At 46.3% G+C, this 15,435-nt stretch overlaps 5 protein-coding genes across 5 annotated transcripts; 3 read left to right on the top strand and 2 right to left on the bottom strand.

Moving 5' to 3' along the window:
• Nucleotides 1-1,958: 1,958 nt before the first annotated feature.
• Nucleotides 1,959-4,008, top strand: GLAREA_05822 (Zn2/Cys6 DNA-binding protein; the record flags this gene model as incomplete). Its single annotated transcript, XM_008081236.1, has 5 exons — nucleotides 1,959-2,048; nucleotides 2,103-2,135; nucleotides 2,186-2,297; nucleotides 2,461-3,044; nucleotides 3,139-4,008. 5 exons carry the CDS (start codon nucleotides 1,959-1,961, stop codon nucleotides 4,006-4,008), a joined length of 1,689 nt encoding a protein of 562 aa, XP_008079427.1.
• Nucleotides 4,009-5,857: 1,849 nt separating this feature from the next.
• GLAREA_05823 (HAD-like protein) lies at nucleotides 5,858-6,646 on the top strand (the record flags this gene model as incomplete). The annotated part of the gene is made up of 1 exon (XM_008081237.1): nucleotides 5,858-6,646. One exon carries the CDS (start codon nucleotides 5,858-5,860, stop codon nucleotides 6,644-6,646), a length of 789 nt encoding a protein of 262 aa, XP_008079428.1.
• Nucleotides 6,647-7,052: 406 nt separating this feature from the next.
• Nucleotides 7,053-8,950, bottom strand: GLAREA_05824 (FAD/NAD(P)-binding protein; the record flags this gene model as incomplete). Its single annotated transcript, XM_008081238.1, has 2 exons — nucleotides 7,053-8,750; nucleotides 8,801-8,950. The coding sequence occupies 2 exons, from the start codon at nucleotides 8,948-8,950 to the stop codon at nucleotides 7,053-7,055; spliced, it is 1,848 nt and encodes a 615-aa protein (XP_008079429.1).
• Nucleotides 8,951-9,422: 472 nt separating this feature from the next.
• Nucleotides 9,423-10,488, top strand: GLAREA_05825 (NAD(P)-binding Rossmann-fold containing protein; the record flags this gene model as incomplete). The annotated part of the gene is made up of 3 exons (XM_008081239.1): nucleotides 9,423-9,657; nucleotides 9,708-10,080; nucleotides 10,140-10,488. The coding sequence occupies 3 exons, from the start codon at nucleotides 9,423-9,425 to the stop codon at nucleotides 10,486-10,488; spliced, it is 957 nt and encodes a 318-aa protein (XP_008079430.1).
• A 2,049-nt stretch (nucleotides 10,489-12,537) lies between these two features.
• On the bottom strand, nucleotides 12,538-13,800 carry GLAREA_05826 (PLC-like phosphodiesterase; the record flags this gene model as incomplete). Its single annotated transcript, XM_008081240.1, has 2 exons — nucleotides 12,538-13,516; nucleotides 13,565-13,800. 2 exons carry the CDS (start codon nucleotides 13,798-13,800, stop codon nucleotides 12,538-12,540), a joined length of 1,215 nt encoding a protein of 404 aa, XP_008079431.1.
• Between the last annotated feature and the right edge of the window lie 1,635 nt (nucleotides 13,801-15,435).

Below are 15,435 nucleotides of genomic sequence, written 5' to 3' on the forward strand. Positions count from 1 at the left end.
AACTAAACTATTGATCGGTCCTACTTTCAGTATGCTAATATAGTTGGTGTCAATCTACCGCTCGCTAACCTTCCCGGATAGCGACCACACGATCTCAAAACAATAAGAGGTGATGCCGCGGGAAGACTGATTCGCAGTGAGCTTTGAGACAGTAGATCTGAGTTGAAAGAATTGGACACACGTTTGCCTTCACAAGTGGAACGATGACAGCATGCAAGACAATGGTGCGACGGACAGAACTCGCAGAACTTGCACTACTTCTTAAAGCAGTGGATTTATATGGTTAAATCGATTTCGATCATTAAGTTGAAGACAAGTGTCGGAGAATCAGACCAAGTGGACTTATCATCGCTCGTTCACTTCACTGAAAAATTGAGAAGCATCGGTCTGTGAGACTAATCAACTCACGAGCACTTTGGAAGAGCAAAGCATGAGAAAAATTCACGAGAGAGACAAAGCCTCACAGAAACACAATCTGCATCGAGCGTTGACAACAGCATAGCTTTGAGCATATCATTGCTACAATCCGTGCAGCTGAAGAAAAAACAATCTGCAGCTATCATTATGCTATTTCCAATCCTCCTCCAACAATTTGGATCCCTTCTCCCAAATTTAGCTGCTGAGGCATGCAATGCCGCAAAAGTGCCGATAGCTTTACATCTTGATCATGAGCAGGATAAGGTGCAAAATTAGCAGCATCGTTTCCATTTGATTCGATAATGGTGGACATGTCTCATTTCGATAAACCAGAGAATCTGCAGAAGACGAAAGAATTGTCAGACTACTGTCATGCCCGGGAAATAGCCATAGATGCAGAGCTAGGACGCATTGAAGGAGGCGAAGATGGGGTGCAGGACACTGACAACTTGGAGGCGATATTGACTACGCCACAGGTTTCCATGCAATTCGTGAAACTGGCATCGATTTTCTTGCGCCTGCTTTTGGAAATGTCTATGGAGGTCACAGTTTGGAGAATCTGAATTGGGACTTCGCACGGTAAATCATGACTGTGTGACTTTGAGTGCTTTGAATACTTACTCGATACTGCAGTTTGCATGCTATTAAAGCAGAAATTGGTAGCCAGGTACAGCTAGTATTGCACGGAAATTCTGGAGATTTCGAAGTTGAAAAGTGCGTCAAATATGGAGTAGCTAAAATGAACCTCAACCGCCATCTTGCGCCATGGAACGAATCAATCAAAGGAGAGAGGAATTTCCTACCCACGACGGAATTCATGGAAAGAAGTATCCAAGAAGGCTCGTTCTTACGGAAACTTTCTCGTACGAGAAACTGAGGTTCATTTTAGCGGTTACCTGACAGAATCGAATCACTATCATAAGTCAGTGTTGATCATACTCTAATTCTTAACACAAAAGTGATACAAATCCAGTACGTGAACATAGGCCTAAGCTAGTCGCGTCATAATCGTCATCTTTCTTTTAAAATCTACAATAATGCGATCACCAGAAACACCACGGCCACTATTAGGTGACATCTCTCCTATGACGAGTTTAAAAGCAGAAATCCATAGAGCACATCCTGAACGTAAGCCAATGGCGAATAGTCAAGCTACAATGACTTATATGATTGAGTGTGCGAAGGAAGCGTAGCTTATGCTCACCCGCTGTAACCTCGCGCTTCGCCTCAAGATAAAAGAATTCTATAACGAAGGGTCTCGAGCTGGAAACGCCAGAACTGTATCAACTACGGCTAGGAAGCTCATTAAACTTATTAGAACCTCTTGAATATCTGGACTAGGAATAAACAGGAAGTTCATGGCGAAAATGAAGAATTATTTGAAATTCAAGATAACGAACAAATGGGTAGTCCATACCGAGCGTTTGCGTCTCGGCTGACTAATGCCGGTCACTCAGCGCGCTACAAGATCACCCGAGAAGGTGAGAAAATAGATATCTGGCGCGGAATCCATTGAACGCAAGAACATCCACCGTCTCGCTATGGAGTACCTTCAGAAGTTGAAACCCAAGTCCATATCGAGAACCAAGCCCAGGGTAACGTCAAAAACGAGTCTGAAGAGGACTTTTACAGTCAGTACCCCTACTTTGTCACTGTCAGCGATTCTGCAGATCTAATTCGCACAGGGCTGTTGGACATGCCGTTCTCGCCGGGTTAAGGTAAATTCATGCTCAGGTTTCCCTGTATATCCCCCTGCTGATACCGCCAGTGTGATGAACGCATCCCAAGCTGTACCCCGTGCGAGAAGTTCGGGCAGGCTTGTGCAGGCTACGCGCAGAGTCTGGTTTGGGTTACTCCAAACCACAAGACATACCAGCACGGTAGGTTGGCCCGTCTGACCCCTGAAACTTGCGTGAAACTGTACCTGCTTGGATAAACTGATTTGCACATTTGGAGAACAGGAGGGAGAAGAATTAGAAATCCACGTACGTCATGAACACATGAGCAAACATATCGATCATGCTTGCTAATGCAAAACTGAAGTTTCTACGTGGAAAGGCTTCGTTATCCATGATGCAAGTTCCGTCGACGAATTGATCGAGAGATGTGATATTGTTAAGGATGAAATCGACAACGGCAGAGTGTCCTGTCTACCCTTTTCAGTGTTTCAGAACTCACAATGCCATCTAGCAGAGGTCGAGGAAGCGGAGGCCTTGACAGAGTGCGACAATCTTTCAAGTCCCGGAAATGCCTCTGCTGTCGAAGACTCTCCGGTATTCACACCTTCAGACTTGTTCACATCATCACTGCAACTCCTCATGCCAACAGCAGATAGTCGATTGACTCCAGCAGAAGCTAATTTATTCCATCACTACGTATCGCGTGTTGCTCCTATGTTACTACCTCTTGACGATACAGGAAATCCGTGGGCTACCTACCCCGCGATGGCGTTACACTACAGCTCTGTTGGTCAAAGGTATCTATTATATGCGTTGCTAGCACATGCTGCGATTCTTCGTGCCAACATAGGCTCAGACACAGAGAACATGCTTGCTACGGGAGGGAAGTACTATGTCCTAGCGATGGAGGAACTACGAAAAAGTCTAGGAGAGGACAAGGTTGACTATGTAGGCTTATTGACAACAATGATGACCTTTCTTTTTATTGAGGTAGACATACCCCATTTATTTGCTAGAGAATCATGTGGTAACTTTATGACAGCTCTTCCGAGGGAGTTCAAAAACGTGGAGACATCACTACAATGCTGCGTGGGAATTCTTGCAGCAACAAGGAAAGCAAAAGAAGTGGACTCGCTCAGAAGATGCTTGGTATGCTACCCAGAGCTTTTATTTGCTCCGAATAATGAGCGAAACATCTCTTGTTCGGGGTGAACGATTTCACGCTCATCAGATCCGCGTGGATTCGGAGGACGATATCCCGCTCAAAGAATTCTCTACCAATACCCACTTTGGATATACCATAGGTGCATCAAACACTTTGATGTCTTGTATTTCAGAGATCAACGAATACTCCCAGCAAGGATTAATATTCGGTGTGGATGAGGCTACTGACGAAATTGTTGGGAATTTACGGAAACAATTAGAAGCCTTCAGGACAACAACAGCTGTAATTCAGGGTCTCCGAGTTAGGTCACCCAACGATGCCTGCGAAGGCTTGTGCAGGCATTCAGCCAAACAGGCACATCTTCGAGCGTACACTGCGGCTGCTCTTGTTTACTTCCATCACGAGTTCTACGCTCTACCTCCAATGGCTATGGCTCCTTACGTGTCGGAAATTCTGAATTCAATTTCCACTTTTACCGAGCTGACAAAAGGGAATTATACACTGTGGCCAATTTTTATTGCAGCTGTGGAAGCTTATGAGGAAGTTGACATCCGCAGGTTCCAAGAGCTGTTCAGAAACGCTTGTGCTGTTGGAATGGCAAATCGAGTGCAAATCCAGAAACTCGTAGAGCGCATCTGGAAAATACGAGAAGCCCAGGCCTCCCAGACAGGACAGGAGAAAGGCTTAATTAGAGTGGACTGGAAGAATGTCATGCATGTTCTCGAAATGGATGTGTTGCTAATATGAAATTACAAGTGGGCGAACTTCCACCGACGCAACCCTCGCTCTGGACTTCCATTCTTGGAGTTGCTCCGATCGACCTTTGCTTCATGCAAACCCAGAAATTTGCAGATATAACTTACAGCTAAACCCATCCGGTGCAGTCAATAGGTGGACCATGATAAGCCTTGCGCATCACGTCCTCTATGCCTCAACAGCCTGATCTCAGATCCGCGTTGACAGCTTCACACGCCAAGTACTCGTTGAAGAATCCCGAATCATTGCGCCTGTACGAATACGCTCGGTATACTCTTCCTGGAGGAAATACTCGGACTGTTATCCACGCCCGCCCTTTCCCGCTGACTTTCCTTGAGGGAATGGTAATGCGCTTATCTCAGTCGACGGAGACTATTATATTGACTTTCTGAACGAACATGGTGCAGGCTTGTGTGGGCATTGTTGCAAGGCCATCAGAGATGCTGTCGTCACCGCCTTGGACAACGGATGTGATTTTGGAGGCAGCACGTTAATGGAGAAAAGGCTGGCTGCGATCGTGACAGAAAGCTTCAAGTTCGACTTGGTTCGATTCACAAATTCCGCCACGTAGGCTACTCTTATGGTCGTCGGGGCTGCCGTTGATTTTACTGGACGAAAAAAGGTACTTTCAATTTCCTTGAAAACTAGTTCAGCGACTGAATTTCCATAGATCTTGGCTCCAATTACTATCACGGCAGTGTGTCCTCCTTCCCAAAGGTTGCCTCAGATTACAGCATGAACGCACATTACGAATTTGTCGAGGAATCTTACAATTATATTGCCGGAACGCGTGTAATATTATCGGCTCCCAGTCTCTCGCTGCAATATTGGTCGAACCTATGCAAGGGGCCGAAGGATGTATGCCTGGAGCCTACCGCTTCCTGACTTCCTTCGTGAAGCTTCACAGGAATTGTACGCCCTGCTTATAGTAAATGAAGTTATGACATCGAGACTGGCATATGGAGGCCTGCAAAGTAAACTCGGCATCAAGCCAGATCTCACCACTCCAGGAAAATATATTTGGGGATGGTCAAACTTTTGGAGGTTTTGGAGGGCGCAGAGACATAATGAAGATGTTTTCGCGGGGCATAGCAAGCTTGCTCAGTGTTTGCTTTGATTCACAACAGAATGAAAAGCTTCATAGATCATTTAACAACCACATGCTAAAGTATGGAATCAACATTGCCGCCAGCGGTTTCATCACATTGAGTATGGAGATCACAGAAGAGAACATCGAAATGTTTTTACACGTTCTGGGGAATTTTGTTCTAAGTGTCTAGCCGCTTTAACTTGAAAAATTACAGCCATAACTTCTCCCAACCACAAAATGGTGCAGAAATTATCCTGTTTCATGCTTCCACTATTGCCATAGCGATCCCCAGAGTTACTTGTAAAAGCCACGCCTCGCTATGATAAAAAATGGCAAAAACTTATCAATTTCACTAGATAATAATAGAAAGCGCGGAGGCATTTTCTAAGGAGAATAAACCTGTCCCGCAGGTTTACTGTTTTTTGCGCCGCAACACAACAAAGAGTTTTCGTGAGATAAGCTACCTATTGTAGACTGTAGTGCGCAGTTCCCCACCACCCCCCCTTTCATCCCGGTTGGACGATTGCCGAAGTCTCGCCATAGACTTCCCTACCTAATGATCGCTGGGGCGTCACTCCGGAATTCTTGCAAAGAAATGCCACGACTCTGTCTAGGACTTCAAGTTTACAAAAGATCCGCACTCGTTGCTTTACAACTGATCGCTGAATATCAAATACACCCAGTCTTCCCATCTCCCTCGTAATTTTTCTTAATTGCCTCACCTAGTTTTTCAATATCAACTTCCTCCAAATGGCAGCACCAATAACCACCGACTTTAGTAAAGTCAAAGCCCTATACTTCGATATATACGCAACACTCATAGATTGGGAGCCTTCCATGCTCACGGCTCTCTCCTCACTCATCCAGTCACTTCCAGAAAGCGATCCCCGACGTGCTGACACCCTTGCAAACCAACAAGCACTCCTCCGCGCCTACGCCTCAAATGAAAAGGCTGTCGAGCATGAGTTTCCCACTATGCCCTATCCTAAGATCTTAGAAACGGTATACGGGCGCCTTGCTTCGCAATTTGCAGTGGATTTTGAGGAGAAAGATGCTGTGGCTTTCGGGTACAGCATTGGAGCTTGGGCTGCGTTTCCTGATTCCGTGGCTGGGATGCAGACTCTTTCAAAATATTACAAGCTTTTTGCGCTTAGTAACGTGGATAATGAGAGTTTTGGGAGGACGCTTGCTGGCCCGTTGAAGGGGGTGAAGTTTGACGGTATTTATACTGCGCAGGATATCGGGTCTTATAAGCCAGATCCGAAGAACTACAAATACTGTCTTGAACACATCAAGACAGATTTTGGAATCGAGGCGGAGGAGGCGCTTATCGTTTGCCAGAGTCTCGATATCGATCACGTTGGTACGAAGGCATTGAACTTACAGCCTGGGATTTGGATCGCAAGGAATCGTGGCGTCACTGCGATGGGGGGGAACTACGAAGAACTGCTCGCAGCTGGGAAAATAAAGCTTGGAGCAACTTTTGATTCGCTAGGAGAGTTGGCAGCAGCGGTTGAGCAATCGTTAGAGAAGCCTTGACCAACGGGCCTTAATTTGAGCTAGCGGTAGGTATCCTCTTAGATGTCTTTCAAATCCCGAGCTTACTTTCACTTGATTGGAAAGCCAAGCAAATTGCCCTGCTCGGCATCATTTATATATGTGGGGATCTGATACTATGAAGACAGGACGAAGCATTGCCGAAAGTGTTTGTCTGGAGTTCAAGTCAATCGGCGAAGTATCACACCATCGACTGAAATCAATATCGCTAGTTTTTCAAAGTTGAGACTTGAAATTGAACTTCTAGTCTCAGGGTAATCGAACAGGTGAGAATGTGAGGAAATCACCACAGAGACAAATCATCACAGAAATACAATCTGCATCGAGCGTAAATCGGTAATCATCGTTCTCTCGAAGCTATCAAGCGTCTCAAAACTCTCGTCATGGATCAAGTCCACGCTGCCAAGATTATATCCGCAGCCCTTTCCGCGATCCCATAAACAGCAGTTTGAATATGTCCACTGACCAAAATCGGCATCACACTCGCATCCACAACTCTCAATCCTTTGGTACCATAGACCTTGAGCTCAGAACTTACAACCCCGCCATCTTTTTCAGGTAACATGGCACAAGTTCCCACTGGATGGTAAAAGGTGCTCACTGATGCACGCGAGTATGCTTCCCATTCCAGATCAGTTTGAACTGCTGGCCCAGGCTCGAATTCAGCTGTCCAGACATCTTTCAACGGTGCCGTGTTAGCTATCTTTCGAATGTATTTCGCTAGTGCAACGTGTGCAGCTCGATCTGTCGGCGAAGAAAGATACTTTGGATCGATAATTGGCGGAAGCGATATGTTTGGGGAGGCAATATGCACACTTCCTCTAGAAAATGGATGCATGAGGCCAGCAATTAACGTAAAAGTCTCGATTCCGTATAACGGGTCACCAGGTAGTGGATATCCCTTGATACTTGTTAGGCCATCTGAGAAAATTACTTCTATCTGCGGCACTGAGGAATCGGATAGCAGTTGGAGAGTTTTTCTCAAGGTGACTGATGAGGCTCGCGAAACCTCTTTCCTTGCCAAAGCCGCGACTGATGATTGCGCATCGGGAGATACGGACGACCACGGTGCGTAAACAAAGCCACTACCAGTGTAATCATACCTGGAAGGTTGTTTGGCGTTGTAGAGTGCTATTTGCTCAGCCGCGTACGTGGTGTTGAACTTCAGACGATCCACTCCCACAAAACCAGGCTTCAGGATATAAGATGCAGCTGTTCGCGGATGATCATGCAGGTTTTCGCCAACACCTGGTAGTTGATACAACGGTGCCACTCCAGCCTTGGTAAGAGCAGCTTTGTCACCAATTCCAGAAATCTCAAGCAACCCAGGCGACTGAAACGTGCCGGCGGAGAGGATGACTTCTTTCGAGGACTCAATCACGGTGCCATCCTCCAAAACAACACCCGTGGCTTTCCGCTGATTGTTGAATTTGATCTTCGCGACACGAGTGTTGAGTCGGAGAACAAGATTTGAGTTGGCATGTTCTAGGTACTCCGTGCTGTACGATCGAGTATAGTCTAACTCTCGGATATTACTTGGCTGCCGAGAAACCCCAACTGGATTACCATCAAGAGATTCTCTATTGTTTGCGATTCCCAGCTTCTGCATTGCTGGCGGAAATGATAATTGATGCGTCGGTACGATGCGGTTGATGAGAGTTTGAATGTAACCGCCTTGAGCGACACCATCAGCCCCGTATTCTGGCGATTTGGTGAAATTTTCCACCTTCAGCATGCTTCGATAGATATTTCTCCAATTCCATCCTGGATTCCCCAGCTCCTCCCACGCATCGTAATCAGCTTTTGCTCCACGATCCCATACCATCAAATTTAGTGCCGATGAGCCTCCAAGAACCTTTCCTCTGGTCATTCTGATAGATCGATTGTTTGCATCTGCTTGAGGCGTGGTTGTGAGATTCCAATCATATTTGGTGCCGAATGTAGAACCTCTTCTGCCTGGATTGATGATTCCTTGATCTTGACGTCCATCTGAGCCTGCTTCTATGACAAGAATACAGTCATTTCCGAGCTTTCGACTAAGTCGAGTTGCCACGGTCAGTCCAGCGGTCCCTCCGCCAATGATTATCTACAAGTTGTCAGCTTTAAATCGTATCACTGAGATCCGATGTTTTGTACGAAGTCAAATGTAGTTCCAACTGCTGAGCAGTTATCGCGAACAGGATTCTGGCTCGATTCTGCTTTGGTAAGAGCAGAAGCCAGAGAGATCCAGAGGAGAGCAATACGAGAGCCATAACTCAATCGTCGGAAGAACAACGTATACTCCATAATGACCTGTAATTACGAAGAAGGAAGAGCGGCAGTAAAATGAGAGAGCAACAATCCAAGCCATAGCTGAGCGGGGTCTGCCCTTTATGAAAGCTGTTCAGGCGCGATGCTAACTCGAAGTGAAGAAGATAGATGCAATACTACCATGAGGCGGTCATCGTGATAGGGCGAGGAGAATGTCGTGCAGCAAAGACTCTCTTTAACCACACTTGATTTGTTACCACATTCATGGCGAGTCTTCGCCAATCTGCTTGTCAGCCGCCTCCGATTTATCAGGAAATGCAGCACCACTCGAGGTATGCAGTAAGCAGGTGCAGGTCTATAGTAGATGCACGTGATCCCGGCCATATTCTGGAACAGTCGGCAGTGGGGGTTATTGCGTGACTGCATACGAGCCGAACGAATATAAAATCGAACGGTGACTGTCGATCTGGATGTTCACATCGTTATGTCCTTCTTAATCAAATCAGTCATGTCTCAAACAACCAAAGAAAACCTCTTGCTCTTCGGAGCCACCGGGTATATTGGCACTTACATTACAGAACAAATTGTGGCCAACAAGTCATCCTTTGGCAAGATTGCTTTATTCACATCCGCAAACACGGTGGAGAAGAAAACGGATGTTATCAACAAACTCAAGAGTGCTAGTGTAGAGGTCATCGTTGGCGATGCATCAAAAAAAGAAGATGTTGTTAAGGCGATGCAAGGTGTGTACCCCGCTTTACACATCCCTCTCACGGAAGCTAACATCAGGAAGGAATTGATACCGTCGTCAGCGCCGTAGGACGGACGGCCATTGCAGTGCAAATTGATTGGATCAAGTGGACTACAGAAGCTCCATCAGTCAAAAGATTCTTCCCGTCCGAATATGGCACCGACATTGAGTATAATGCGGAATCTGCAAACGAAGCCCCTCATCAGCAAAAGTTGAAAGTTCGTAAAGCTTTGAGAGAAGCGCAAAATCTTGTTCACACTTACGTGGTCACCGGTCCATATGCTGATGGTCGCAATGGGACATTTTTCGGATTCAATCCAGCAAGAGCTGAGCTTGGTGGCTTTGATGTCAAAGGCAAAAAGGCCGTATTGACTGGCGACGGAAATGGCAAGATCAGTTTGACTGGTTTGGTGGAGTAAGTCGGATTTGACGGAACTTGTTGTGGCACTGAATATTGCAAGCTGACTCTAATAGTGTTGGAAAGTTGACGGTGAAAGCTCTCCTCCATCCAGAAGCTACCAAGAACAAGGCTCTCAAAGTCAACTCGTTCACAACTACTGGCAATGAGATCGTTGCCGAGTTTGAGAAACAGCTCGGTGAAAAGTGGGATGTCAGCTATACCAGCTTTGAGAGACTTCGCGAGCTCGAGAAAGAGGCATATGCAAGGAAGGATCCTGCCGCAACGATATTCACCCTTCGCAGGCTATGGGCAGAAGGTGGTACTCTTTACGAGAAACGCGATAACGATTTGATTGATGCTAACGACATGGAGACGTTGGAGGACGCTGTGCGCGCATCCATCAAAGCGCAGCAATCTTCTTAGATTATATGACACATTTGTGGTAGCAGAAGGATGATCGATATCAATTTGCATATTGAAATACTATTCTTCTCTGGCAGCTTATTTGTACGATGTTTTTCTAGCGGAATATCATTTGCGATCCACAGCGAGCAGGCCAACCTCGGCGGCGTGCATAGATCACTGCACAAATGCTACAGTAGTCCTCAAAATATAGAAAGAGATTTAGGAACAACTGGTTACTAGAATAATGCTGAAAAATCCTCACGGGTAAAACTAAATTCAGGGTCTCAAAGTCTCGGACACTGAATCAGGAGTGTGGATAAGTGCAGGTGCTGCAGACTTTTCGTTTCAAAGCACTGGCCGGCTGCTTATCTTTCCGAAACAAAGCAAGACCTATACCGACTGCATCCAAAAGCGGTCCCGGTGGTCTTAAGACGATTTAAACCTTCGAAGAAACCGTGATTTGTGGTCAAGTCTTTGCTCTTCATATTTCAAGACATGATTTAGATGATTGGAATGAGCCGTCATGAGTTATTGATCCGCTCCCAAGATAAACGCAATATCTACTAAAGATTCCTACCAAAGCTCTTGCTGGGATTCTCGGTCAAATATTTGAATCATTTAAGATTCCCGCAGATGTGGATATGAAGAGTCAGAGGAAGACACCGCTGTTGAATTCATTGTGATACCGACAAGAGCGAAAGAAAGAGCAAGAGCCCATCAGAAGCTTGTTCCAATGAGCGACCGGAGTTGTGTTTCTATGTGTCTTCATCTAGAATGATTTAAGGCCAATTGTCGGTGCGATATGAGGATGATTCTGGAGGACGGTTGTTTGAGAAGCATAGAGGTCAAAGGCACATTCCACTTTGCGCCCTTGAAGCATACATTATGCTCTCGGTTCAAGCATTTGACTTTAGTTTTCAAGTTCTGTAGTCTTTAACAACGGATACTGTCTTTAGTGATTGATTGTAGGTATTTTGTGAGAACAGCAGCGGGATTGACCATCATTTTGTACGGCGGGAATTGCTGTTGGCAGTTAGTTGTTGACCGCCACTGAACGCGGACATCTCTCTCGATTGCACAATGCTTAAGATGTGGAAATGAACCGTTTGGGTAGCAATTCGATTGGAAATTTCACTTGATGCTATCGATGGTATTTGATCTAGAACGGAACGATCTGGGACCAGGACATTGACGGTCAAATTCGTAGGTCCGTGCGTTTGCTCCTGTACTTTCGCACTTTCCATCAACACCAAGCTTTGTTTCTGCACATTTTCCACTCAACACCAACGTTTCTCCTCATTTCCTCCCATTGAACAATTACGACACCTCTGCGAATGCTACGATTCCACGCGTCGAAAACCACGACAGCAACCCGTCCGCCTTAGCTGTACCGTCCAATCTTGACAATGTCGCCTCCAACTATTCAATTGCCTTTCTCGGGTTCCCTTAGAACCAGACGAATATGCCAGCCGGCTGCAAGGAAGTTGTACGAATGGCGATTGATCCGGCGACGTAGTTGCTGTTTGAAACAATCATGAGATGATGTCGAGTGATAGAAGGAATTAGCATAGGCTTCGAGCGCGACACAATGAGCTGCGACGGAGCAACGACAATCACCACCCTGATGTGCTTTGGTTCAACTTCGAAACAACCTCGAAACCATTCCAGAAATGGAATTTCCCTACCCAGTTCAGCAAGATGCATCCCTCTGCGAAATCATACACTCGGTCGGAATTCGCTTGGGGAGACTTAGCATGACATGCAGATGTTTGGGATAAAGATCAAACGGCACGGCTGATGCTTGGAGATGAACGATATGCATACCTGTTTGCTGATGGCTAACTTATGGTTCATCATTCATCTACCTATCTATCGACTTCAAAGGACTTCTTCCGAACTCTTCCATATCCGCGGGTATATCTGACCTCCCAAACCCTCTTTTCTATCTTCGATCGTTGCTGAACTCGAATATCTCTCGCAGTCTCGTCACGAACTCCAAGACACCCCCAATTTAAACGCCGTCCAAAAGCCAAATCCCAACCCAAATGCAAAACACCCATCCAAATGCTAGCATAGATTCATTCCCAGAATGTTACATAACCTCCAATTCCAACGGGCCGCCAAATCAATAGCATCCACGTTCAGCATGCCGATTTGCGCCTGTTCAAGCTGTCTCCATATCTTCGTTCTTGTTTCAATCGGCCACGCTGGTATGTCCCAGTATCTTGTCACCAGCCCAAGGTTTGTAGCTTTCTCAATCTGCGAATGGACGACTTTGATCTGCGACTTGGTCAGACCACTTCGCGGTATCTTGGAAGACCCGAACAGCTTCGTCAGAGAAGTGCTGCTATAATAAGAGTTGGTGATGTTGTAAGCGTCCGAAAGTGCATCTAGTGGTGCATCGAAAAATACATCTCGGTATGTTGAGTTCGAATACGAGGACTCCAGTATTGCTTTAAATGGAGTATTACCAGTTCCGATATGCAGGAGCGGGCCAGGTACAATGTCTGTACCGTTCCAATATGTAAGCCAACCGTTCTCACGAAATCTGTCTAGCTGTTTCTGCACTGCATTCAATGTCGCATGCCCTTCAGTTTTCAGATCCGTCATCAGGATGAATCCTCGTGAAGGATCTACATCCCAAACTCCATTCTTGGTCGGGTCGTTTGCCGCTTTACCCATGTTCTGATTTTCTAGTATTTCGAAGAGAGGATCAAGATAGAGGGAATTGAAAGTTCGATTTCGTCGCAGAGATTGAACCTGATGTCCAACGAAGATCTCATCGCCGACAAGGTGGCAATCTGCTTCCACCGCCGTGATACCCACCGAAAGGGAGTCGAACAGAGGCACTCTTCGCCAATAATCATTATGAGAGTGTATTGGTTTCGGCTGAATGTCACGACTGAAGTCTGGTCGCCATGATGGCGGAGCAGGTGTCACTGTTCCGGGTTCCACCCACGCGTCGACGATTGCCGTCAGCCCATTCTGTGGCAATACCATTGGTGAAAGTCTTCGTATCAAACTCGCGAGCACAGCATGATGTGTACTATCAAGGCATTAGAAAGGTTGGGTGGAGAGCTTAGGGGCCACTTACATGTAGGCGATTCCCAAACATACTCCCGTAACAGAAAGAAATACAAGGACTCTCTTCAAGAGCTTTATCCAGGGCGATGATCCATTCTCGCTGTCAGACCTGCATCGTCGCTTGAACGAACGGCCGAGACTTTGGAAGCATTTTCTCGTTCTTGGTGTTTCCTGTGCCAGTCCATCTTCGATCTCAACGATGGTCACCTTGATACCGGTATCAGACTTCTGTTTCTCGTAGTCCATAGCTGCGATATGTTGGCGTTATACAAAGGTCAGTTTTCGAAATCCGCTCTGATCAACAGCGCAGTATTTTACACGTCCTCAGATTATGAGTTGTTTGGCTAGTGTCATAACATTGTTCGTCCTTTTGAAGAATCATGGGAAGCGTGACGGGAAGCTGTGGAAGTGTCACTCATTTAATACAAAACCAACTCCTCGGACTTGGACACAGATCCGTCTTGAATACTTAACCGCCGAGACGAGTGAATAATTGATCACTCTTTCGTGCTTCTGTGGCGTCTCTCCGAGGGTCTGGATTCGGCGTTCTAGCTCGCTTGGCTCTGGAAAATTCCCACACGTCCGGAGAAGCTTGTCATCTTTAGGAATGTGAGAAAGGAAGCGCCGTGCAATTGCTTAATTGCCAACTCGCAGCATCTCGGCTTGAATTGTTCTCATGGAGCTCTCGAACAATGTTGAGGTACGAACAAATATCATACAATCATGAAGATATTTACGGCCTCCAACAATAGTTTTACTCGAGCAGATTCTGCTCATCATCAAAGATCCTCCTGCCGATGGACCCCGGATCTGAGCAGTACTCCCAATTCATTGGAGGAAATTCGAATATGTTCTCCCCTGTGATTGACCTGCAGATGTTGGACCCTGAGCGCCACTCGAAGCACGCGATACTAGCCTAATCACATCTCACTCGGTGAAGACGAGCCAACCGAGGAGACGAGTTCGTTCAAACAACAACTTATCCTCGCATGGGGATTGCGCTCTTATCTCAATCTGGGGTTTATCGAGAAGGCGACCCGCACGACCACGAGGGAGGCCCTTGCTGTGAGGATCATGCGGGTCGCGGAGGAGGAGGTCTAGACCTTTTCAATACTTGATGGACCACGTGCGTTGAAATGTCGGAAAACAAACAATTCTTGACTAAATAGCCGTCTTTTGATTCTCCGGTCTTGGGCAAATATCGCTTTATAACATCGGGTCCATATTGTGCGAGGAACTCATGACTTCGCTCATGATGTTGAACTGGCTCACGTCTCGCATTTTCCCTATAGTGACGAAGGTATTCAATGAAAGAGCAAGTCCGCAACATTTATTTTGCTTCATGCTTCTCCTAGCTGACTTGGTCACGCTATGAAAAGCAAAAACAGCAATTCGGAATATACATTCATACCACGACTTTCACTTCAAAGGACGCACTTGGAAGTTGTCCGTTTTGGGAACAGTGCAGTGTTATCACCCGCTTGATCTGGCGCACGCACTGGAAAGCGGATACCGGGAGATCACTGTTTCCATCAAGATGGAAACAAATGCTGTGAGGATACCGTTTACCGTGTGCTGCAATTTCCATTGGGACAATATATCTCACATATCACGTGACAATTTTCGCATCTCAGCTACCTTCCTATGCTTTTGCATATGTTCGTACATCATCTTCCAGCTCCAAACTACACGTAGGTTCGTTAATATATCTAGCTCTCGCTCCACAAAATGTTGTCCCAGGAACGTGGGAACGGCTGGTTGCCGATATATCCTGGCCCACGCAGCCCACCGATGAAAGCAGATGCACGTGCAAAGACGTGATCAATCTTGTCCCAGCCTTTCAGTTGTCGTTCTCATTCTCAACTGACGATTGAACACGAT

The sequence above is a fragment of the Glarea lozoyensis genome (genome assembly GCF_000409485.1).
Source record: "Glarea lozoyensis ATCC 20868 chromosome Unknown GLAREA15, whole genome shotgun sequence".
Classification (NCBI taxonomy): Eukaryota; Fungi; Ascomycota; class Leotiomycetes; order Helotiales; family Helotiaceae; genus Glarea; species Glarea lozoyensis.